Here is a 25,891-nt window from a genome sequence, read left to right as displayed (position 1 = left end):
TTCCTCATGTAGTGCATTTCCCTTGCTCGGCTATCCCACTCGCATAAGAAACACATGTATTTTGTATATCCTTGCTGCAGTCCCATTAAAAGGGCAACTACCTTCAAATCACCACAGAGGTGCCAGCTGTACTTGTTATACTCAATGGAATTCAGTAGCTGCCTTAAGTTATCGTATGTCTCTTTCATGTGGACAGCATACGCTACTGGAATAGATGGAAGAATGTTTCCATTGTGCAAAAGCACAGCCTTGAGACTCAGTTTCGAAGAGTCCACAAATAGTCTCCATTCTTGTGGGTCATGAGTGATTTTTAAAGCATTCATGAGGCCCTCAATATCGGAACAGAATATCAGATTACTTTCCTTTCTGAAGAAAGGCTCCAATTGCTGGTGGCGCTTTCGATATGCAGTAATTGTGACATCTTCTTCTAGAAGATTCCATTGTTGGAGTCTTGATCCTAGCAATTCTGCCTTGTTCTTTGATAAGTCCAAATCACGAATCAGGTCATTTAGTTCTTCCTGTGTTATTCTGTGTGGGGTTGATGATGCACCACAGTGAAAATCTGGATCACTGCATGCTGATGGACCAGGAGAAGAACAGGTCGACTCACCTTTGTCTTCGTCAGATGAATCAAGAGAATATTCTGCTGGAGGTTCTGGAATAGGAAGTCCCTCACCATGTGGAACTGGTCTCAATGCAGACGGAATGTTTGGGTAGACTATTCTCGACTTCTTTCGCTTCGTTATTCCGCCGGAAAGAGGAGGAACCAAGCAGAAGTAACAGTCATTTAGGTGGTTGCTTGGCTCTCTCCACACCATTGGGACTGCAAACGGCATTGATGACCTTTTGCAATTCAACCACTGTGAAAGCTGTGTTGTACATGTAGCACAGCATATATGCGGAGCCCAAGGCTTGTCTTGGTCACCAACCTTGCATCCGAAGTAAAGATGATATGCCTTCTTCACTTGAGAATTGATACTTTTCTTCTGGTTGGCAAATGTCACTTCCCCACAAATATAGCAAAAATTGTCCGCGGTATTAACACACTTTCGAGGCATTACTGTTCTTTATTGTACGTAAATGGATAAAATAATAAGTTTTATGTAACAGTAGCTTGAACTGTCTCGCTCAACGTCTAAAATATTTTAAATGCTGAACCTATCTGATTGGGCTTTATATAGTACACTGCTTACGTCAGCTTCAGCAGCCGCCTGGCATTAGTATAATAGGCCTACACATGTATAGTACACTGCTGACGTCAACTTACTTCAGCAGCCGCATGGCATTAGTATTGCATTGCATCAGAAAATGATGCAATCAACTGTGGATGATGTGAGCATGATGGTATTATGCAATGTTACATCAATATTCCGGATGTTGCTGCAGTCCTACTGGAGAAATTTACACAGTGAAACATAGAAAATGATGTATATGAATATCTTCAAAACGAGAGCCAATACAAATTTTTCACGGTTATATTCGTGTTCGGCACACCAAAATACTACAGATTAGGGCCTTTTCAAGTCAGTAATGATTTCACTGTTGACCAGTGATATCCAGGAGGTACTTGATGTGTAAATGTATATAAAATATATAATTGGTTGGCCTAACTAGCTTTTTCAGGATATATTTGATAGCTGCCCTCAATTGCATCACATACATGATTGACCGCGATTGTTGATGTTATATTTACAATTTCTGGTGAAATATGTCCGCTGCCACCGTACGGAAATTATTATGTTTGAGAATCTTTGTTAGCGGGATTATGTATCTCCATGACCCAACGATTTGTGGAAAATGTTCCTTGATAATATCATTGACACGTCGTCCGTATTACATGCTGGTAATATAGAATTTAGTAAATCTGTTTCAGCTATTTTATAATGTTCAGCAAATAATATATTATTTTTCCCACGTTTCCTAACCGAACACTACTTACATTTACGTGCTCAATAATAATTATATTAGTATAATCAAGGATGATATATTTTGATTTAAATGTTGCATTGTTTCAATGATTTTCCTTTTTAGATTACTATTAGGATACTCCAAATCATAATTTTAAAATAATTGTACTAATGCCGTGGACAAAGGTATATGTTCATCGTTAATTTCACTAACAATAATTATATCAAAGATTTTTGGATCACGTTTGTGTAGGATAATAATAACGAAGATCAGGATTCCATGGATATTCGTTTCGATATTCTTGAGGATTTATGTTTTGTTTTTTTTAAATCGTTAATAGAGAAATCATCTTGTTGAGGTTCTGACGGTCCTTGATATTCAGGTGGAATTTCAAGCCACCCTAGCACACTTACGATCGATGATTGATAAACATCTACAGCATATCTTGTGAATTTATTTCTATTGCTTCTGATAAAGTTGGTTCGTGAACAGTGATAGCTGTTTTAGATCCTATTTCGCTTATAGGCTTATTTCTACGCTGGAATTCGTCATTGATTTGTTCAATCTGATAACTACCTGTAGGAATTCTGACATCTTGGAAATCGGGAGTTCCATCATCTTTATTTTTATATGTAAATACATGTACCAGAGAATTATTTGCTGGTAATTCAACAAATGATTTTGATCTGATATTTGGCCAGCTGTAATATACTCGTAATCGTGCTAGCGCTATTTTTTTTGCTGGAATTGCAGTTAGAAAGTTAAGACTAAATTCTGGATTAGTTGAGCTCACTGATATCATTTTAGTTTTTGACGGAGTTGTATTAACGACAATCTGCAGAATTAGCTCGTTCAGAGTTGACATTATTATTTAAATCTCAATTTTCTAAATCAGGCCTGGATTCTATCAAAGTCATTACTTCCTTGTAAATTTTAATCATCTCCATAAACTCAAAATCTGATATTTTTCCATCACTAAGGCTTGTTGATAATAACGATGATAATTTGGAATATGCTAACGTCGCTGCACACAGTAACACTGTGTGCTCATGTACTTTTGTGTTTGTTCACATGCATAATTTTCTTTTAGCGATGATATTAAGAAGGACAGCAATTGTTTTTCAGATGAAACAAAAACTCTTACAATTGCAGGCGATGTCGTTGCTATTGTTGATAATAATACGCCGGTTCCAACAATAACAGCAGACGCCGAATATACAATTATGTCAACAGCAGCTACACGTCTGCGATATAAAAAAAAAATTTACTTTAACTGTATATTCGTCAACGATATTTTTTAGTTTTGTTTGCTATTCATGTGCTTGAATCTAAAACGTTGAACGTTGATTGGGGAGCTCATTATATTTTAAGTATGTGGTAATTTAGCATCTAATTCAAGACACCAATAATATAACATGGGGTTACCTTTTGCTTCGGGTTCCACCACGAATATTCCCTCGTCCTTTTGATCCAACATCACTAACATATATCCAGAGGATCCATTTAGTGAAAAACGCCGTGAAATTGTAGTAGATATTGTATATGTTGTAGTGCCGCGTATTGAAAATGTATATTTAGTGGTAACCTCGGCGCAGTGTTTATTGAGTGGTGACCATAATGCTGATCCAGATGTTACCGTATATACTACACGATCGGTAATTTTTTTTGTTATATATCAGGGAGCTTAATGACGATGTCTGGTGGATTTTTAAAAAAATCGTTAATGGCTGTATATATGTTTCTACGAAAATTCTCAAACGATTGTACAATATTCAGATCTAAATGTGGCCATTCCATCATTGACTGTCATTAACGAGTTCATCATCGAAATGTTGCTATCATCGACATATTTCTTCGTTGCAGCGTCATCGCTTGATTCTGGTTCTCCAAGACCACTACTTTTATTATTAGTCATATTGTGAAAACCTGTCTTTGTGTCACTTGCGGTTAATAAACGATCATGGAACTCAGTTCTGATTATGTTGTTGCTATCTACATATCATTTTGTTACAACGTCATCACCTGATCTTGGTTCTCTCGCATTAATAATTGTATTTTACTCATACTGAGATCGCCGTACATAACATTTCCCATTCTTCTTAAACGTCCAGCAATTTCTCCCATGATTGATAGAACTGATTCATCTGATTATTTAATTTTACCGTTTTTAGTAAACATCACTACATTATCTTCTGCTGCATCTGGAACCCGCGGAATAATATCTGTCAACGAGATATTACTCGTCTTTAATCGTCCTTGTTTATCTTGAAAACAACGACTTCAATTTGGTCAACGTTTGCAAGACTCAAAATATTAGCGAGTTCATCTTTGACCTCGTCAAGGGTTGCATATTTAGATAAGTCGCCTTGCTGAATCTTACTTAGGAGAGATCTTCCGTAAATATCTGCCATTATACTTTAAGATCTGTTTAAAATGACACGTCTACTTGCACAGTTGTGCACGACTTTATGAGCTGGTAATGTTTATGATGACAAAGCGTCTAGAACAGCAATTACTTCATGTCCGCATATTGGCGGATCTGTTATTGTCTGTGTTGGTAATGTTGAATACCAGACTGGAGTTTTTATTGCGTTTATGTAATTTTAAAAAAAAAAAAAAAAAAACCTTTGGTGGAGCCAACCCATACGATTCAAAATAACTAATTCCAGGTGGGTCAATTGCGTATGCCACTGAATGAGTACCAGGTCCCGATTTTTTTATATCAGGATTAATAATACTAGTTTCAATATTGTTTGGTTGTTTTGGTCACACATAAAACAACTCTGAAATTTTGATGTTTAATTTTTTAGCAGCCTCAAGTAAATCAAAAAATGACATTGGAAGAATTAATGAACTGCTCCTGGAAGTCTCAGACCTTTTCCGTATTGATAAGAAGTTCCTGGTAATCTTAGAACCCTTCCCTTTTGCATTCCTTTTCCTGTTACTTTATCTATTGTTAAGTTAGCCAGTTAGCAGACTGCTTTTTCAATAGCTGGGGCGACAGCAGCTATTAAACCTGGTATAACTGCAAGAAGTGGAAATATACCACTAGTCTTGAGTCTTCAACTGCACCAACAGAAAGATTGAGTATAACGCCTGTTTTTGATTGTTTTGTGTCATTGAAATGCCTGAGTTGACGTTCTGACAATGATAGTTTATTTTGACCACCCATTATCTGATCTTTTTTAGTGATATTTTTATTCCAGTTCTTTGCTGAATTTGATTGAAGCTTTTTAATTTGACCATGAGTCAGACTGACACTAACATGATGATATGACATTTTTTATAAGTAACACATTATTTTCAACTGGCATGTTAACTGTTTTCTATCGGTGCATCAATGACATTCATTTGTCCACCTGTACCTTCAAGTACCATTACTTTATCCAAGAGAATAACTGCAATTGCTCTGTAATTAACACCAGCACCTGGGTTTACACGAGCTCGAAAATGAATATCAACAACAGATTGTTTGAATAAATCTATATGTTCGAATGAAAAGTAATACATGGTTTTAAAATCTGTGATGTTTGTAAACCAGTATCAATATTTTGATCACGTCCCATAAACATCATTAAACGATGAAATGCACGAGCTACATCATTTTGATCAAATTTCAACACTATATCTTCAGATGCTTCTTGATGTCCATTTATCATTAAAGAAACTTCACTAACATTAAATTTATCAAATATAATATGGCTATGTATTTGTGAGCTTAGTCGATTAGTACTTTGTAAAGCAATAAAAGTATGTCTTGGTCCAGAAACTCCTTGTTGTGATGCTAATTGCCATTTAAATAAACCATGAACAGTAGGTTGAATGCTATCTGCTGTCATTGTCAACCATGATAATGATGATTTTCCACCTTAAGTCATAAAATGAATTAACTTTTCTTCTTTAGTAATTGTTGTAGTCATTACTGGCATCCCAAATGAAAGTTTTGTTATCAATACTTTACCAGCATCAGCAACAGTGCCTGCTCCCCAAAATGCATCATCATCAGTAGCTTTTCTTACAAGTACAACTGTACGTTTAGCTCCAAAGATAACTTTTCCAAACTTTCCACAAAATCCAAAGATACAAGGTAATAGAATTGCACATACAAATCTTCTACTTACACCTTTAACATTACTCTACATGTAGCAAATCCTAAATTGTAATTTTGAGTTCGCTGATACACCTGCTTCTCCATCAGGTCTTACTACGCCTTTGGTTAACATCTCATGGTCAGGATGATCAGAATTATCCTTGAAACATCATTGACAGCCCAGCTGATCTTGTATAAGCATCTGAATATCTTGCAATATTTAATATCGTCATAGCAACATCGTCTCAATTGTTCAATATTTCTTCCATCAATCATGTACATAGCATTATCAAACAATGCCATAATACCATTATTAACAAAACCATCTTTATCATCAGTTCCATAAGCAGTATTATGTTTTTATAATTTCTCCTTCTACTTCGATAAACACTTCAGCAGGCAAAAAATATCTGCTTGTACCTTGAACTTCTAATTTGATTTGACCATTCTGATTTGGTACATGTGCGTCTAACACGAAGATGACTTCCTGAAATAAAACTTGTATTTACCGGTATAATTTCATTAGTCAACGTTAATAAGTTTTCATTATCAGCCAACTCTGCTAATCTTTGTTTTGCAGCTTTATTTATTATTTTACTAACATTTGCAGACAGGCAGGCATAATTTCAGTGCTGGGTAATTTTACTGACTGTGGCTTTTTTCGTACTATTCTAACTAATCTTTCTTTGACTGATGAAAATATTTTACCAGCAAGATTACCAACAGAACTTAATGCTTTATTTCCAATAAACTCAATAGCTTTCATTCCTAATTGTTTTGCAATCAGTTTTGCTTTTGAAACCATCCTTCTAAATAAACCCATAACAACATCACCAAGTCCTTCTCTGCAAATCACTTTGTACATCGGTAATCGCAAATTTACTACCCTAACTATTACAGGTCCTTGTTGAGCATTTTGTATAATCATATTTTTAATTATAAGTTGATTAATTGTTTTCAGTTGCTGTAATAATCACCGACAATTTCATGAATGAGAGAATGATAAACATTACGATCCATGATGCCGCCAGTAAACAATCTTCAGCAAATAGCAGATATTTCATTAATGACTTCTGCAGAATTATTTCCTGCACCTTTTCCTCCGATCGGAATTTCTAATTGATTAACATCAGCAAGAAAACTGTCAGGACAAATTCCTAATCCGCTTCTGGTTTTTGGTTCAGAGCTTTGAGTCTTCATACAATTCAGAAAGTATATCTTCTTCTTGGGTTAATTCCTGTTTTCTTTTTGTTTATATTTTAGTTATATACTGCATAATTAATAACTTGATAACCATATTTGGCGATAAGTAAATCTTTAATCCATTCATTTTCTGACAGATTAATGTGTATCTTTTCAGTATTTATCTCTTTCATTATATTTTGCAGCAATATCGACTAAATCATTAAAATATTTTATACGATCAATAGCTACTGAAGCAGAAGGTGTAAATTTATTTTTAACAGCATCTTCAACTGCCTTTTCAGAAAGTTTTTTTTTTCTAGGTTCAGATTAAAGTTGAGAAAGACTATTTTGTGGTTGGGCTTCAGTTATAATTTGTGGTTGTTGAGTTTATTCTCTTTTTCTTTCTTTCTCTTTAAATTTTTGAAAATTAGGATCATCAGCTTTGAGAGAACTTTGTTTAGTAGAAATGTACATCTCTGACCCAAGGCCCCGAGTGGTTGAGTGGTCTTAAGTGCTCTCCGTTACGGATCACGTCCATCTCACCTCTGCCTGAATGGGTTCGAGTCTCGTATTCAGCCTTTGTGGGCATGTGAGAAAGCTTGCCAGTAGCTTCTCCTGGGTCGGTGGTTCTTTCTGGGGTTTTCCCAGATTCTTCCTCCACCATTAATACTGGCCGCCATGTATAGCCTATCGTGTGCTGAAAAATAGTGTTAAACCCCACAACAACATCTCTGACCCAATCATCTTTTGTCCAAGATTTAGCATGCTTTGTTCCTACATATTTACCTATATTTTCATATTTTGCAGCAATATCATAAACATCTACTCTTCCATTCGCAATAGCATTAAAACCTTTAATCATCAATTTATCTTTAAGGGCAACTTCAGGTTTAGGTTGTTACATGTATTTAATTTTTAATTTAGGTTCAGGTTTAGGAGGTTGTTGTTTTTGTCACTCTGCATACAATCTATTTATCTCTGTAATATATCAATTATATATTATGTCATCATCTCTAACCTGTCCTTTGTTGTAATATATGTGATATACCGATTTTAAAATTATCAACATTTACACTAGCATACTCAGGTTTTAAAAGTGTTTTCTTATTAAGAAAACCTATCATTGTAGCTTGTGGTAAATTTTCCTCTTTAATATTTCTAAGTTCTTATACAACACCTTCTTGAAATTGTTTAATCAATTCAACATTTTATTTCTTTCAATTTGGTTTTGGTAGATCTTTTTTTTATCCCACCAATACCTTTAAGTATATCTTCTTCCTTGCCAGGAGGTTGAGCGGCAGCTATTCCAGCTGGAAGATCTCTTAAAATCTTTTTGTCTGATTGGTTCTTCTTGCTATTTTTTCAGTTTGCTCAGCCATTTGTTTTAACATTGGAAGAAGACCTTCAGTAGCTTCTGCAACTCTTTCAGTAACCATGGTATCAGGTTTAAAAAATTGTTCTTTATCTTCTGCATATTCGACTTGTGCTTCTTGTCATTCTTGCAGTTTTTGTTTGAGAGCAACATGAACAGGAAGATATCTTCTGATAGTTTCTAATCTTTCTCTAGCTAGTCTACTAGTGTAAGATTCCTGACAGGTAAACAAAATTTAGAAAAACATGAATGACAAAGACAAAGTAACAAAATAAACTAACTCAATTAGAGACATCGGTTTAAGTTTGAAGCTTCGGTTTGATGTTATTGACCTTTCATTTTCATTTTTTGTAGGAAGCCTTAATTTTCAAAAATGGACCCTCCAGCAAGTGGTCTGTTCACCCTCTCCGCTGCTACATGGCATCTAGTATAACTGGTGGAAGAAAACCTCAGGAAGAAACACCAACCCATGTGAAGTTATTGGCAAACTTGTTCAGATACCGACACAGACCAAATCTGAGACTTGAATCCACATGGACAGAGGTAAGATGGCAGTGATGAACAAAAACAAGTGTTTTTGTCTATTCGGGCACCTATCACATGCCCTGGGTTTAATCTTCAGTTGTCTGTAATACAACCAAGAACAGTTGCGTGTATCCATGTGGTATATACAGAATTTACAAGAAACATATGGCAGTAATGGTGTGTTTACATTTAATTTGTAAAATATTATAAATGTTTTCAAACATTTACTGTATAAAACACTACATATACATGTATACTCCTAATAAATTTTGGATCTCAGATTTAACACATAAATGGTTTTTCTCCACTATGTATCATCGCATGCACTTTAAGCTGTCCACTGTGATGAAACATTTAAAATAAGCACTTCACATGTAAATGTTTTTTTCCACTCTGCATCCTCATGTGCACCTTCAGACATACATTCCAACTAATTGTTTTATCACATATTACATATAAAAATGGTTTTTCTCCTGTATGTATCACCATGTGCACTTTTACGTTCCTACTTTTAATAAAACCGTTGCCACCTTCAGCTGTCTACTTTGACAAAACATTTGATCACATACTTCACACTTAAAATGGTTTTTCTCAATTATGAATAGTTTTTCACACTTGAATGTTTTTTTCTCCAGTGTGTACCCTCATGATGTGGTGCTTTAGATATCCCTTCTGACTAAATGTTTTATCACATATTCCACACTTAAATGGCTTTTCTTCTGCATGTATCATCATGTGAACTTTTAGATTTCCACCACTACTAAACACGGCGCCACACACTTCACACTTAAACGTTTTTTCTCCAGAATGGCTTATTATGTGCGTCTTCAGATGTCCACTGCTAGAAAACCTTTTATCACAAATGTCACACTTCAGTGGTTTTCCTCCAGCGTGTAGCATCATGTGCAATTTCAGATTTCCAATCTGACTAAATATTTTATCACATATTTCACACTGAAATCGTTTTTCACCTCTATGTATCCTCTTATGCACCTTTAGATTTCGATTGCTACTAAATTCTGCGCCACACACATCACACTTACATGGTTTTAATCCACTATGACTTCTCATGTGCGATGTGAGATTTTCACTATGACTAAATATTTCGTCACATACTTCACATTTAAATTGTTTTTCCCTCGTATGTACCCTCGTGTGATCTTTAAGGTTATCACCCCTACTAAACGTTTCATCACACACTTCACATTTAAATGGCTTTTCGCCAGTATGTATTCTCATGTGTCGCTCCAGACTCCCCCTCTGACTAAACAGTTTTTCACAAACTTCACATTTAAATAGTTTTACTCCAGTATGAATCCTCATGTGCATCTTTAAATTGCTACTCTTACTAAATTCTGCATTACATACTGTACACCTGTATGGCTTTTCTCCAATATCAATCATCGAATTGACGGGCTTCTGCTGCCCACTTTCACGAAACATTTCATTACACAATCCAAATTTAAATGGTTTTTCTTCAGTATGATTCATCATGTTTATCTTCAGATGTCGATTGTGACAAAAGATTGTATCGCATATTTCACACCTGAATGATGTTTCTCTCGCGTGCTACAGATTTGCTTACCTAACTTGTCATATCTCTATTAGGCTATAACTTGGAATAGGTCACTTCTTGAGAAATTGGGCTAAACAACTTGGAATTCCAAATCGTTACCCTCCTTCTCGAGAAATTACATGGTAGTTGATTTGGACTTAGCTATTTCTCGTGCAAGCAACAACTTGGAAGTCTAAATCGTTATGCTCCTTATCAGTATCGACACACACACACACACACACATCATGTCGGCCAATTTTGCGAATCGGGTAATTCTGCGCAACAATGTCATTTCTGTAAACATTGGATGACATGTTATTTTGTGTCAAAAGTCCATTTTGTATCGAGAAAGACCGACCGTACTTAAATTGAGAAAAGTGATATAAAGTGTACAAAAGTGTCCCATATTTCGACTCAAATGCATGTGAACATGTTAGTTCAGAATGCCAACATAAGGACACACTCCATGACCTTCTTGAACCTGTACCCAGAAAATCCTATTTACTATGTATCTTTTAGAATCATGCAAAATAATACATGACATAAAAGATAGAAATGTATACCTTAAAAAATTCTGCATCTTAATCCAAGTTTCCAATTCTGCAAGAAGTTGTCATACACGTAAAAAATCGTCTGCTATCCAACATGTCAGCTTGCCCCTAGAACTGGATTCTCAAGAAATTCCCGGCGTATAGTCTGTTTCTAAATTCTTTAGTAATTTTCCCCATAAACACATTACACGCTATTCATTGTTGTTTCTCTTCAACATAATAGATTATTTTTTTTTTATAAAATGTCGAACTTTACTAATTTTCTTTTACAAGATCGGTTTAGTTTGCTTAACATAATTTGCCATTTAATTGGCATTGACAAATTGATTTTGTAAAACTAGCTATAAACCTGACCTAATTACACGACTGAACTGCTGGCAGAAACAGTAAAAGTAATCTATTTCGTTTCTATCACCAGATACGTCATATCAGAGGGGTATTATTTTAATTCAGGACCACGCAGTATGTATTGGTTTGATTTGCATTTTTAACGTTGCTTTAACAATTTGAGTCATATCGCTACGATGTTTGCAGTGTGACAGTCTATAGTAATGAAACATAAGGTGAGATAGTGGTGAATTATTCAAGGTTTAAACATGTGGGCAAAAAATCAATTTCATATATTGTAACAAGTGTGTTAAGGAAATATTATGACAAATATACCAGCACAGTATGAGCTGTCATATGGGCCTCAGTCAACATATTTTCCATTTCAAATTCTCAAAGTTCTGCTATCAACATCTTATATACGCTCAGCTTCCGCAACCGGATGTAAAATTGTGCACATGCGCAACCGAGAAAATATTCCAACAACATTGTGTGGCTTGGTAGCGACATAACGTAAACTGCATCGTACGGAATTATGCGTTGTTAAGGTTGAAGGCCTTAACAATATCAACAATTCCAGGCTTGTAGGCTGAAACAATAGACGTATCGGGCGTCTAAGCTTGTACTTTCTGCTTTCTGCTGACTGCTGGACCAATGCTAGACTTTACCTGCTATCCATCGATTTAAGTAGCATTATCTGGTATTTATTTGTACCTAGCTCAATTGTCTGTCCTAGGACGGGAGTGAGAAAAGTAAGTTTCATCATTTAAAAAAAATATTAAAAAGTATATATATAAAAAATGAGATGAGCGAGTTTAAAGAAAGTTTAAATTTAAAAATACAAAAAGGTGTCTAAAAATTGCGACCTCTTGTTTGGGAGCCTGACACATAGAAAGATAAATGTGGGCATCAATATATAAAGGCTAGCAATTGCTCGTTCTAGGATGGGAGTGATACATTTTCAAGATAAAAACAAAAAAGTAAACAAAAGAAAAAATAATATTAGGATGAGCGGATTTAAAAGAAATTTGGAACATAAAAATGCCAAAACGGTATATACAAAAAAAATGGGATGTCGCTGCGAGTTTCTAACTTTCGACGTCTTGTTTTGCAGCTGGGACACACAGACAAATGTGGATGTTTATACATAAGACTAGGTTAATTGCCCATCCTAAAACGCGAATTTTAATTGGATGCGCGAGTTTACAAGAAAGTTTGAACATGCAAATACAAACAAGGTTTTTTTTAAAGAAATGGGATGCCGCCGCGAGTTTCGAAATTGCGACCTCTTTGGTGCATGCAAAGCAAAAGCGATGTATATTGTATCATTTTTCTACTTTGATGTCATTGGCAATGCCAACAAGAACAAAATATAATAATAATAATAATAATAATAATAATAATAATGTGTCTTATCAAAAGTGATAAATTGTCATTACCACAAGAGCAATATTTGTTTTAAAGCATAAATACATTCTAACTTTGCATGCAAGCAGTGGCGTACTAAAGGTAAATGGCGTCAGGACGACGATGACAGCCCAAAGGGGATTTGGCGCCACAACACCTCTGACGCCCATCCATGGTTTTGGTTCCCCAAGGCCACTGGCGCCCGGAGCAAACACTCCGTCCGTACCTCCACCCTCCTTTACTACACTACTGCATGCAAGTTTATGTTATCTACTTCCTTCTCCTGACATCATAGACCTAAACTCAAGGTTTCTTAATCGTATGCTTCCAAATATAAGTCAAGCCCTATAGCTCAGTGGAGCCCCCCCCCCCACCCACCCCACCCCACCGGCTAGGTTTGATCTCCTTGTCATGCCACTTAATATCAGATATTAATTTATTACTAAAATAGTCCATTTTAGTCAGAAGAGATTCAAACTTTGAACTAAGTAGGACATTATCATCCTTGTGTATTCCGAGACGATGAAACAAGGTAGCTAGGGCAAATGACCCTTAGCTAGTGATGGGGCCCCGAGTGGCCGAGTGGTCTAAAGCGCTCACCGATACGGATCACTGCCATCTCACCTCTGTCTGCGGCGGTTCGAGTCTCGGATTCAGCCAATGTGGTATGTGAGAAAGCTTGCCAGCAGTATCTCGTGGGTCGGTGGTTCTTTCCGGGGTTTTCCCTGGTTCTTCCGCCACCATTAATACTGGCCGCCATGTATAGCCTATGGTGTACTGAAAAATGGCGTTAAACCCCACAACAACAACAACAACAACTTAGCTAGTGATGTGATAATCTGCGGAAGTAAGAAAACATGATTGCTACGTTTGTGTAATTGTGTCACATACACACAATTATAAAAACCAATTCCACGAAAGTACTGTATCTCTTCATCAAATATTTAAGTCCAATTTTCTTCGGTTCCCAAAAGTGTTTAAACAGAAGATATTTTTTAGGTGATCATGAATATATACAATCAAGTTAAAATAATGTTCACCCACAAAATAAGCAACCTCCAGCTACATCATCATCAGCATTACATTTAGCAGCACTATCATCATTGTTGTCATCACCATACCATTATATCAATTTAGATAATTCATTTCCTTCTTCTGCTTGCTTTTCTTCTTCTTGTTCTTGTAGGAAGAAGAATAAATAAATAAAAATAAATAAATAAATTTATTTATTTATTTATTTATTTATTTATTTATTTATTGTCATGGTAGCTTGTAACTTTTCGGTACTGACTAAATTTAAGATCAACCGAAAACAGAGTTATCTCCAAAAATGTATAAGCCTGTCAATTTCACAGGCTTCCACATATCAAGAAACTCGGTGTATATGTTGCTTTATTTCGCATATGTTGGTCACATCTTGATCAAAGTCCATAAAGGAAGAAGTACTTTAGATATGACATTGTTTTTTTGGCTATATTTTAAACGTATTATTAGTAAACGGTAATAATATATGGCTATATTTTTATTACAAGTAACACTGAAGAAAGCTATGGCCATTAAAATATTTAATTAAAATAAATAATTTAAAATTAAAATAAAAAAAAATTACATTAAATTAAAGTTTTCGAAATGCACATTAACATGGAAGTTTATAAAAGCATATGATACAAATTTACACAAACCTTGTGCATGGAACATTCGTGCAACAAGTTTTAGCAATTTGCATAATAGTTAAATTATTCTTTTGTAGTTAATATTTCTGTCACATTTCATCATTTTTTTATAAGCCAAAATGTTAGTATTTTATCTTCCAATATATAAAACCTAATACTAAAATAATAACTTTGTATTTTATATGAATATCTAGTTTGAATGAATTATTAATGTCAGGTAGTTTTATAATTCCGTTCCAGTTTTCCATCTGCATATTATTTCTGGTGTATCTACATTTTTTACAAAAAAACGAAGCTGGAACTTTCATAGTGATATACGGTTTTGTAAAGTTCCTTAAAAAATTGTGAAAACAGAAAATATTTTACAAGAATCAAAGAGACATGATACTGGGATAATTCAGAGAGAAGACAAGAAATTGATTCCATTGCAGTCTTTCTTTCTATATATATTTCGTCACTATAATGACTTCCATATTTGTAAAGTGGTATGTGATGAGCCCTTAGAAAGACAAACGGTCCACATCTTCAAATGGATCAAACAAATCAACATGGAACGTGTATCAACAATTAGCATCTCTTGATACTTTAAGTTTGGGTCTATATGAAGTGTTACAGCTCAAAGGTGTTAAACTAAGTAACAGAAACAAGCGAAACCATTACGTTGAAGAAAAGCTAACTTTGTGCACCATCAACAGATTTATTTATTATGTCAGGTAAATTATTATTATTATTATTATTATTATTGGTCAACATGGTATTTGTGCTGCTGTTGTCTTTAATTTATGCTCTTGATATTGTTTTATTGTGGTGCTGTACACCTACAAGCTGTTCTCCACCTTTTTTTCTGACATGACTGGTGGCGCCACCATTTATGTCAGAAAAAAGGTGGAGAACAGCTTGTTGGTCTAGGACTCTAGGTGGTTCTAAATATTGATGGTGTTTTTAATGTTTTGTTATTACATAATAACTCCAGTAGGGATCTATACCTTTTCTCATAGATTTTATGCTATAAAATATGTATATATGTCACCAGTATCACATGTTAAGGCGCACACTGAGAAAATATATTGTGAAAAGAAGACCGATAGGTACATTCCAATCAATATGTTAGGTATGTACAGCAAGTATGACTTAGAACGAGATGAGAATAATGATAGCGTACGACATGAAATTAATATTACGTATAAATATGAGTGACAACATCATCTGTGGTAATGCTTCTTAAAGAAATTTGTTCAAAGTGGAAAGACTTAGTTTCTAAAGAGTTCAGTAAAAGGACAAATAATGTCAATACAGTTTCTAGTATATCGATACCACGCTCTATGCCAAATTATAACTCTCTTCTTACCAAGCCCGAAATGGAATTGTATAAAAATAGTTTGGCCTTCGTGGGTCCAATCATTTGGAACTGTCTACCTATAGATGTTTTAAAAAAAAACACCAACAGAACATTTCTTTCGTCACAGGTTTTTGAAATGGATGCAATCCAAATAATGTCGATAACCGGTTATGGTCAACTTTCTGGTATATTTGTATCTGTATGTATTATATAAAATGCTCCTGTACGTTCTCTCTCTCTCTCTATCTCTCTCTCTCTCGCGCGCGCGCGTGTGTGTGAATGAAAAAGATTTTAATCATGCTTGTTGGTGTATACAATGCTCTCTGTGCTATACCAACAATTAATTGTTTCTGTGTATATCAATCATTATACCTTTTCTGTATGATGTTTGTTTCTCAACTGTATTTTATATAGTTGCCCTCTACATATGCAGGTAATAAAGTGCCACAAGTGAGATTAGTTTCTGTACTAACTGTGTCACCATCATCACATAAAGACTATTATTATTATTATTATTACAAAATGCAAAGAGAAATTAACACTGAATGAAAGGTTGAAAACAATGAGAAACGCATGAAATTAATATGTAAAAATCAGGGGCGCGGGAGAGAGAGTTACACGATTTAATGAAGAATGCATTGAATGAACGATGGGATATAGAATATGAGGGCGATTATTAACTGGGAAGGTACGGTACAGTGTGAAAGAGGTAAAGTATATGGTGGGGAATTATGATTTGTTATAGACTGATATCAATTACTAGTCCTAGGTTATAGAGGAAACAGTTTAATTCGGGTGAGTACCATTTATCAATGAAGTGAACCAGACTCAATCGGTAAAAAGACGGCTTTTATTCTGCATATTAACCTGGATGGTAAGAATGATAACAGTGCATTTCTGGATATTTGCTTCCTTATGATAATATGAATGAATATGTTTAATCTATATGGCGTATTTTGAATTCAACGCATAATAAGTATTTATTAATTACAAAACAGCAGTACAGTTGAGAAGACATGGTTGCCCTCAAAGCATTTTTTTTCATTGAACTTAACCCTGTGAAGGCATAACATAGACCAGATGTTGATGTAACTCACTTCTTTGATCCATGCTTTATTCCCTGCTGAAAGTGTTTTCATATTTAGGGCGCGATGTCGAAGTTCATAATTTTCTTTTGAGCATCTTATAGTTTTCCGATTTCTTCAGTTCCTTTAAATCTTGCCGTTTCTGCTACAACTTTTCTGGTGCCGTTGGCAAAGTACTAGTAATTTTCTTCCCATCAGTAATTCAGCAGGGCAGTATCCATTCAGTAATGATGTTGCACGATAATGTCAAAATAGTTTTGTAAGGATCGTCTGTCTTTTTTAGCATTCTTGTCATTTTTTGTTTATGTGAGTCTGACTGTAGAGTGTGTTGATTTCTTTCAATACCAACTTGTTTACAAGGAACAATTTGCCATAATTTAATAAATAAGAAAAATGTAATTAACAGGGCTAGGAATTGACCTTTCACAGCTAAGTGAAGGATAATATTTATTAATTTCTTATGTATGCGATTTACTGTATGAAGTTGTATGGAACGCCAGAGCTGTCTTAAGATGAGAATATTTATTATATGCTGTGCTTTTGTACTTATATGATGTGCAAACTTCTTTATATGCTGTGCTTTTGTACTTATATGATGTGCAAACTTCATTATATGCTGTGCTTTTGTACTTATATGATGTGCAAACTTCATTATATGCTGTGCATTTGTACTTATATGATGTGCAAACTTCATTATATGCTGTGCATTTGTACTTATATGCTGTGCAAACTTCATTATATGCTGTGCATTTGTACTTATATGATGTGCATATAATGAAGTTTGCACATCATATAAGTACAAATACACAGCATATAATGAAGTTTGCACATCATGTAAGTACAAAAGCACATCATATAAAGAAGTTTGCACATCATATAAGTACAAAAGCACAGCATATAAAGAAGTTTGCACATCATATAAGTACAAAAGCACAGCATATAATGAAGTTTGCACATCATATAAGTATAAATGCACAGCATATAATGAAGTTTGCACATCATGTAAGTACAAAAGCACATCATATAAAGAAGTTTGCACATCATATAAGTACAAAAGCACAGCATATAATGAAGTTTGCACATCATATAAGTACAAATACACAGCATATAATGAAGTTTGCACATCATGTAAGTACAAAAGCACATCATATAAAGAAGTTTGCACATCATATAAGTACAAAAGCACAGCATATAAAGAAGTTTGCACATCATATAAGTACAAAAGCACAGCATATAAAGAAGTTTGCACATCATATAAGTACAAATACACAGCATATAATGAAGTTTGCACATCATGTAAGTACAAAAGCACATCATATAAAGAAGTTTGCACATCATATAAGTACAAAAGCACAGCATATAATAAATATTCTCATCTTAAGACAGCTCTGGCGTTCCATAAAGTTGACCAACATTCTTTCTTATACAGTTTAAATCCTTCGTGTCCAGGTCTAATTATGCATACGTTCAGCATCAAGACCCGACTAACATGTTTTATAGGAAGAATCTTGGTAAAACAAATCAAACGTTGCCGAGACCTTTACTCTGTACATTGTATCAGACAACGCTACAACTTGTCCGCATCTTTACATTATGCCTTAGGGTTAGACAGTATTTACACAAGATAGTTCAGAAGTACCTTTGTGTAACTGTCTTCAGGAGCTTTATTCATTATGTAAAGCATTTATATACTGGTCTCCTCAATCATAAAACGTCGATGCCATTTTGTTCACTACATTAATGCAAAGTTACCTTTAGTGAGATTCCCCACTTCCAAGACCTCAAGTTTCTAGCCATGATCACTCCGTTTTAGACACTTTGTCTACACTATTCTACTAGACCGCTCCAGTGGCCTAGTGGTTAGAGCGTCCGCACCGGATGCGGGAGGTCGTGGGTTCGAACCCCGGCCGAGTCATACCAAAGACTTCTAAAATGGTACTAACAGCTGCCTCGCTAGGCGCTCAGCATTAATAAGTTAGTGTTAGGACTATTCGGCCTGGTGTCTGGGTGGGACATGGTGCTGCATGTCTCCAGCATGATGCCCCAGTGCTAGACATCACTATAAACTGCCAAACTCCAGACCCCGTAGCGGTGTGACTGGAAAATTGTTAAAGATACGTTAAAAATCTAAATCACACACACACATAGTCCACTACATGACCTCAGGTCACAATTACAATTAGCATTTTGTAACATGAAAAAAACACATTAGAAAAGGCTCCTAATGTTTACAAAATAAGATCTTAGTTGTAATTATTTATAACTATATTTATAACTATTTCTAAAATTATAATACAAAATGTGGCAAACAACAGGTAGACCTGACAATTTATGGGGAATTTCCAATAACCTATATCCAGACCCAAATAAATATGTTTACTTCTATTGATAATGATTTTAATATCAACCCCATAGACATAAGGAATATTTTAGTCATGTATTAGTTGCTCACACTCTTTAACAAAAATCAGTATTTAAGGTCAAGTAGAAAATGAACTTGATTGCAACAGCATGTGACAATCAGTTCACTGATATTACAGAACACATACAACGATTCATACAAACAGCTTGCACGCAATTACAATTTATGGCGTTCCATAACTATTACCAATTTTGTTCTTAATTCAGACACGAGTACAAACCTTGATGATTCCATATCTATCTTGAGGAGGGTCGCAGACCAGATTTCCTCCACCTCATCATCAGTTACATCCTCCGCATTTTGGTTCATCTGCGAGTCACATATCATCTGCATCGGTATCGGAGGAACACAGGCGCTTGTTTAGTAGAACATTGGTATATAATTTCAACAATCCCTCCTATGTAAAAATGGCCTCGGGGAAAAGAAAGTTATTATTCATGCAGATGCTTTGCATGACCAAGTAAGACAGACCATACTAAGGTAAATATGTTTTCAAAAAAGTAATGAAAGTTGATTGGCAAATCTTTGAAATGAAGGAAACGATTGAAGTGCATGTAAATAAATGCTTGTATGTCGCGTTCTAAATCTGAGGAGAATGAACTGTAAAAACAATGAGCTCCAGCAGGTAGGTACTCTGTAACTCGGTTTCCGACTCTAGGTTACTCATCGAGTTACAGTTGAAATCATAATATAGAAGATACACCATCGCTTGTTGATGCGAGTTATGTATGCTGTTTTTCTTGATGCAAATATTTCTTTCAAATTTTATCTGTATGTGCACTTCTTTTTCACAATATACGGATTTGCTAAGTCATAGAAATTAACTTCCTCTCAAGAATGCGATACAAGATCCCATCTTCAAGTTGTCCCACGCCTCAACATGAAAAGAATAGAACAGCTGGAAACGCTTTTCTCTAATGTTTACTTAGAATATTGTTTCTTGGCAAATCAAACAATTAAGTACTTACTGCTAAACCATCAAGCTTATGTGTTAAGTTCCTATTGCTTTTTTAAATAAAATATTCCACAAAATAAAGGTTCAGAAACACTATGTAAAATTTGAAATGAACAGATTCAGTAGATATGGTCTATTTTATTTATAGACCTAACTGTATCCTTTTTGTGGTTAGTTTTAATACTCTACTTGTATGACCAGTTGTTTTCTTATCGTTTAAGCGGACAAGTAAGATTTGTTTGAACAAGATATGTCCTACGGTTTACTTGTCAAAACCAAGTAAAAGTATAAACCAAACTTTAGATACGTTAACAAAACAATATTATCTGAGTAAAAATAGTTGAATGAAGAAGTTACTGAAATATAAGACTCGATGGCCATTCCTCTCAGTACTCAACATCATTCGTTCAATATTTCCAGCTTTAATTAACCTTCTACATAAATTTAACCATATCTCTATTTCTGAAATCCTAACGTCAAACAATCACAGTACATAATAGTTTTAAAATTGAGTCTAAGAGTGAACACTGGCATAAAACTGTTATCCTTACTCGAAATTAAAAACTGTAATATTTATTATCTGTTTTCCAGCTATTTTCTGGCTTTAGATCAGTGTGGTGGTTTTGAGCTGTTAACGCTAAAACCTTGTAATACCAGATGCTCGTCAGATAGAAATGCTAAAAGAGTTGCACAAAAGTCATATGGACATTGAGAAGATAAAGCAAAGAGCAAGAGACATCATGTAGTGGCCTGGCATGAATGCACAAATTGCAGACACATTATCGAATTGTTCTACTTGCCAGGAATACAGAAAGTCAAATAAAAAAGAAACATTAGTTGTCTACACAACCTACGGCACCATGGGAAATGGTTGGAACAGGTTTATTCATGTGTAATAATTACAAATATGTCTTGATAGTGGACTATTGCTCCAGATATTTTGAAGTTGCCAAATTAGAAAATACACGAGCAAGCACAGCAATCAAATACACAAAGTCATGTTTTGCAAGACATGGAATACCACGAGAAGTAAGGAGTGATAATGGACCACAGTCCTCCTCGAAAGAATATGGTCAGTTTGCAAAAACCTGTGGATTCAAAGACACTACGTCAAGTCTCAAGTATACACAGTCTAATGGTTTAGCAGAAAGAACTATTCAAACTGTCAAAGGAATTCTCATTAAGGTAAAGAGAGATGGAAAAGATCCATATTTATCGATACTGGAGTATTGAAATACACCAGTTGATGATATAGGCTCTCCCGCACAAATACTAATGAGTCGCAGACTTCGATCGACTAATCCTAATACCAACATACAGCTACATCCGCAAGTTATAAAATAAAGAAACTTAAAGTGGAAAATGCGTGAACAGAAAAATCATCAAAAGAAACAGCATAACAGAACAGATAAAGAGCTCCCAAATCTGACTTCTGGAGATAAAGTTAGAATCAGAAGACAAGATCGTTGGGAAGCAGCTATAGTCATCAGAAAAAAAATTAGCACTCCAGGGTTGTATGATGTGAAAATCCAGGATGGTGCTATATACAGGAGAAACCGAAGACATCTTTTACAAACAAAAGAAGCATTACCAGAGATATGTGATACGTAACGAAGATACTAACAAGGAGGTCACTGAACTGAATGATTAGACGCCATTAGTCATCAATGGGACAAACCAGACAGGAGAGATTCGAACAAGGAGTGGCCGTCTAATAAAAAAGTCTGCAAGATACAGAGATTTTGTTATGTGGACTCTGTAATTTTTCTCAATTATAAAAAGTGTCTTATGAATAATAGAAACTGGGATTGTTTAAGGGCTTAATAATACATTGGTTATATCACATCAGTTTATATGCAGTGGTAACAACAAGATTGAAGAACAAAATATTAGGACTATAGATTTAATTGACAATACCAATATATCACCATGTATTTGTTTTCACGAGTGTAAGAATGATTGCGAATGTCAAAGGGCTAGAACTTAATTTAACTACAATTAGTAGTACTTTTACAACTCACCAGAAACTTTTGAAATATATATTCGTGTGCAAAATTGAACATTGTCAAGTAATATGTTTAAATTTATTTGTTTTTGAAAAGAAAAGGAGAACTGATAATGTAAATTTAAAATTAAAGCACAAAACTCATTTTAGGGGGAGTTGTAATTTACAGTATTAATATGACGCGCCTTAGCGGACAAAAGCTTGTCCAATCCGAATGTTGCCGTTTAAATTTTAATCCCATATGTCCAGAATTCCAATTTCACGTGTTGTGTAAAAAAAAAAAATGCTTGTCCTTAAAGTTCCATTTTCTAGGTCGAGATTTTAGATTGTATCTGTTGAATTAAACAGTAGTGGTTGAAAGTTATATTTTCTATGTAGATGTTTTAGATTGTGTCGTTTGAATAACACGACGGTTGTTGAAATTTCAATGTCATACGTCGAGAATTCCTATTATACTTATTGATTCAAATAGTTTATGTTGAAAGTTCTATTTTATATGTTGAGTATTTCGATTTCATCTGTTGAATTACACAGCGCTGGTTAAAAAATTTATGTCCAATGTCGAGTTTTTAGATTGTATCTTCTGAATTACACGACGGTTGTTAAATTTTAATGTCATCTGTCGAGAGTTTCAATTTAACATGTTGAATCACATTGACTGTGCTGAAAGTTCCATTTCGTATGTAGAGATTTTAGATTGTATCTGTTGAATTTCACAGCGGTGATTGTATATTTTATTGTGCTTGTCAGAAGTTTTATTTTTATATGGTGAAATGATGTGTTGGTGTTAAAAGTAACATTGCACAATGTCCACTTTAACAATTCAAAATAATATCCAGTATTAAGATACACCATTTGTGTATTCAATTATGAGGCACCATTACATTTCATGCATTTGCAGTTTGAAAGTTACCATTCACAGGTCGAGAATTACTAATAATTCCTTTGCTAGAGGTTGCTCTCCGTAAACCGACCGCGTTATTTGTAAACAATGAGACTGCTTCTCGTTGCTGTGAAATTCAACAGATGAAATCTAAATACTCGCCATACGAAATGGAAATTTCATCCCAAACAGTTACATGCAACGTGTGAATTAAGGATTCTCGACATACGATATTGAAATTTCAACCACTGCTGTGTAATTCAAAAAAAACACTGTAAGACGTCGACATAGGGAATAGAACTTTAAACCACCACTGTATAATTCAACATATACAATCTAAAATATCGATCTAGAAAATGGAACTTTAAGGACATGCAATTTGATCCAACAGGTGCTATTGGATTTCTCGACATACGACATTGAAATTTAAATTGCAACTTTCTCATTGGACCAGCTTTTGTCCGCTATGGCGTCTCATAGTATTCATATCCTGTTGCTACAAATGGTCCGACAGTTACAGGTCACCTAAGGTCAGCTACAGGCTCTCTCTCAGTCGTAACCCTATATGCCTTATGATAACATTAGCGTGAGAAACTAGTGTGGGTTGGTATTCTGTTTTGAGTCAGTTAAACCTAGCCATTAAAGTAGTTAGACCAAACCATGTTTTGTGTTATTTAGCAAAACATAACAGTAACGAAAGAAATGGAGAGGGAGAGAGGGGAAAAGGAGGAAAGTTTTTTTAAAAGTTTTTTCTTTTTTTCTACTCCCTTCTCTCCCTACCCCTATCGAACTTACAAACCAACATTACACCTACTTACACATTCAACTCTAACTCTTGTTCTGGTACTTTCTCAAGAACATCCAAAAACCACAGACACGCACGCACCGCACACAAACAAAAACCAATTAAAAATAAACCCGTAACCTATACAAACTATCCATAAAGATATCCTTTTTAACTAACAATGCCCGAAAATCCTATAACTCTAATTGACAATGATTAATTGCGTCCAAAGACCGAAAAGCCACTAACACCAACTATCCAATTACAGGCAGTTCATAAACGGCAGGATGATAACAGTACCACTCCCCCAGGGAGTAATTAACAGCACTCTTCCAGCCATCAAAAACCACATAGCTATGACATGGAAAGGAACTAACATCAAAATTGCCCTTACACTCTCAATTTGACCAGGTAGAAAAAAAGAAAGAAGAAAAACCCCACATAATATAGTACCAAGATAAAATTGGAAAGGAATTACTATCCAGATTAAACCGCTCCGGTGGCCTAGTGGTGAGAACGTCCCCCTCGGATGCGGGAGGTCGTGGGTTCGATCCCCAGCCGAGTAATACCAAAGACTTAGAAAAATGATACTAACAGCTCCCTCGCTTGGCGCTCAGCATTAAGAGGTTAGTGTTAGGACTGGTCAGCCTAGTGTCAGGATAATGTGACTGGGTGGGACATCGTGCTTCATGTCTGTGGCATAAAGCCCTAGTGCTAGACATCACTATAAACTGCCACACTGCAGACATCGTAGCGATATGACTGAAAAATTGTTAAAGCTACGTTAGAAAGCCCAAATCACACACACTATCCAAACTGCCTCAACACACTTAATCTACCCGAATAGCATGAAAAATCCATGCAAATGACCCTTAGCAAGAACTTAATAAAACAACCCTACCACGCCACCATCGAAAATCAGATAGATAACCCAAACCTCTAAAGATTTGATCTAGATAACGACTATGGCAAGCCACTTCAAAACTAAAAATAATAACTGAATGGGGATGGAAGCGGAAACTAAACCCCTGGACATATGGCCAAGGGAATAGGAGTACGATCCCAAGTTTCATGCATGTAAAGTAAGGTTCATGGTCAAGAAAATACTCACACGCTCATGTGAGATGCAAGTATTGACTTCAAAATGGAAACCGACCTACTTACCGGGCGGGAACGGAGTACATCTAGGAACCAGCATGCAGGGACAACTCGACAATATGAAGAATCAAGTTCAACCCTGAAATACTATACCAAAGCATAACATTAATTTTAAAAAATAAAAACTAATCTCTACTTAAACACAGGAAATACACAATACACAATTGGGAGGACATGGATACATAACTACATACCATAACTTTTAGAAAACGAAAAACAAGGTGACACCTACAACTCTTTACCAGCGTGTCATGGAACGGAGTCATGGGGTACCAACATAACGGGTGTGGGTATGCATAAGAGAGACTGGGATACACATATATATAGTCTGAAAAAGATACGAAGAGAGATATACAAGATGGGGGCCTAATAAAAGAGATAGAATACCTAATAGATATAATAGAGTGATAGATAGATATTATGAGAGTGGACAACTGTATCAAGAAACGATGTAGCTAAACTGTAGAGTAAACTTGGAGCTGTCGACAGAACTTCGGTATGTTATAATTAGATATAAACAGTAGTTTGCCTTCCGTTACCACAAAGCTACAAAAAGAGACACACAGCATGTCACAGTATATATGCGTTTGGCTGACCAGGATTTGTTGATAATTAAAGTTAGATTTTAGCAATGATCTTTTGAGAGCTTATCCTAGTTGTAACTGAA

The 25,891-nt window shown here is 35.2% G+C and overlaps 1 protein-coding gene and 1 long non-coding RNA gene across 2 annotated transcripts in view; one reads left to right on the top strand and one right to left on the bottom strand.

Annotated features, from left to right (window-relative positions):
- LOC149781937 (uncharacterized) overlaps nucleotides 1-10,669 on the bottom strand; it is a 110,037-nt gene extending 99,368 nt beyond the window's left edge. Inside the window, exon 1 of the mRNA XM_089935033.1 lies at nucleotides 9,692-10,669. Within this exon, the coding sequence (XP_089791159.1) occupies nucleotides 9,692-10,574 (883 nt within the window). The 5' untranslated portion in view covers nucleotides 10,575-10,669. The remainder of the gene's footprint in view (nucleotides 1-9,691) is intronic.
- Nucleotides 10,670-12,047: 1,378 nt separating this feature from the next.
- LOC149781936 (uncharacterized) lies at nucleotides 12,048-23,929 on the top strand. The gene is made up of 3 exons (XR_016414543.1): nucleotides 12,048-12,265; nucleotides 19,646-19,919; nucleotides 20,986-23,929. It is a non-coding gene; the product is annotated as an uncharacterized LOC149781936 (long non-coding RNA).
- Nucleotides 23,930-25,891: the final 1,962 nt, after the last annotated feature.

Source organism: Sinohyriopsis cumingii, chromosome 15, assembly GCF_028554795.1.
Source record: "Sinohyriopsis cumingii isolate HCF-2022 chromosome 15, ASM2855479v2, whole genome shotgun sequence".
NCBI lineage: Eukaryota > Metazoa > Mollusca > Bivalvia > Unionida > Unionidae > Sinohyriopsis > Sinohyriopsis cumingii.
This window is presented reverse-complemented; position numbering and strand designations above follow the sequence as displayed.